This window comes from Medicago truncatula, chromosome 1 (genome assembly GCF_003473485.1).
Source record: "Medicago truncatula cultivar Jemalong A17 chromosome 1, MtrunA17r5.0-ANR, whole genome shotgun sequence".
NCBI classification, from domain to species: domain Eukaryota; kingdom Viridiplantae; phylum Streptophyta; class Magnoliopsida; order Fabales; family Fabaceae; genus Medicago; species Medicago truncatula.
The window spans coordinates 39,266,413-39,267,515 of NC_053042.1; the positions used below are offsets into that span (position 1 = coordinate 39,266,413).

The following is a 1,103-nucleotide window of genomic DNA, read 5'->3' on the forward strand; positions in this document are numbered from 1 at the left end:
TAAAATATAGTAAATAATAATAAGTAACACATGCATTTATATAATACATCAAAGGTGTGAGTAGCAGCCAATTTTCAAAACTCTAATTTAAACATTGAAATTATTGTGCGAAAGGATGGATTAAATCTCTAGTAACGATGATGGATCCCAATCCTTAAGCCCTTGAGCCAGTAATGTATCATTAAGTTCCATAAAATCATCCATGACAAAGTCACTAGTATTCCATGGAAGACTTTGTAACTCAAGGTCCAAATTAGTCTCCACTAACACACCCTTATTATTATTATTATTATTAGAATTTTCTTCAATGCATTTAGGAGCTGTAGATTGTGTAGGATCAATCCCTATACTTGTTGTTGTAGAGGATTGTGATGGTGCCAAATTGAGCCTAGCAGATTCGCCATATAACCTTTTTGAAGCATTGTCATAGGCAAGTGCTGCTTCAATAGAGGTGTTGAATGTTCCTAGCCAAAGCCTAGTGCCACGTTTGGGTTCTCTTATTTCAGCAACCCATTTTCCCCAAGTCCTTTGCCTAACTCCTTTGTAATTGCATAATGCATTCTCTGGTCCTCCTTTTCTTCTTGATCGTAGCTTTTTTGATTCCTTTTTCATCATTGCTCACTCACTACTGAAGTTGTAGCTACCTTTGCTACTAGTAAATATAAATACTATATACTGTTTTCTTTTTTAATGATAATACTATAAGTATGTATTATTTGTGAGGTACCAACAAATATATATTGAGTGAATGAATGTATATAAGGTGTGAGTAAGTGAGCAAGAGACACTTGGAATGTTGGAGAATGGATACTGACTTAAGAGTACCAAGGAATGACTCGTGGCAATGAAGAAGGAACACTTGTCTCTACTAGTATAGACTCCTTCGATCATAAGAATTTTATTTTCCTATTTTTGGCAGAAATGTTTCTGCTAATGATAAATTAAAAAAAAAAAAAAAAAAGTTAAAAAATGTTTGGAGTCGATGTTGATCAGCATTTTCTTCGAGCTATCCCTATTGATAGATTAAGTTAACATATGTTATTACTGAAGTACCATACTATTCTTAGATATCGACTTATAATTTCACTATTTTTTATTGATGA

At 33.0% G+C, this 1,103-nt stretch overlaps 1 protein-coding gene across 1 annotated transcript; it reads right to left on the reverse strand.

Moving 5' to 3' along the window:
- Window positions 1-717, reverse strand: LOC11435109 (dehydration-responsive element-binding protein 2D). Its single transcript, XM_039828155.1, has one exon. It carries the CDS (start codon window positions 613-615, stop codon window positions 121-123), a length of 495 nt encoding a protein of 164 aa, XP_039684089.1. The 5' UTR covers window positions 616-717; the 3' UTR covers window positions 1-120.
- Between the last annotated feature and the right edge of the window lie 386 nt (window positions 718-1,103).

Coding starts and splice junctions, on each gene's coding strand:
- LOC11435109 (XM_039828155.1), bottom strand. CDS start 615: ATGATGAAAAAGGAATCAAAAAAGCTACGATCAAGAAGAAAAGGAGGA.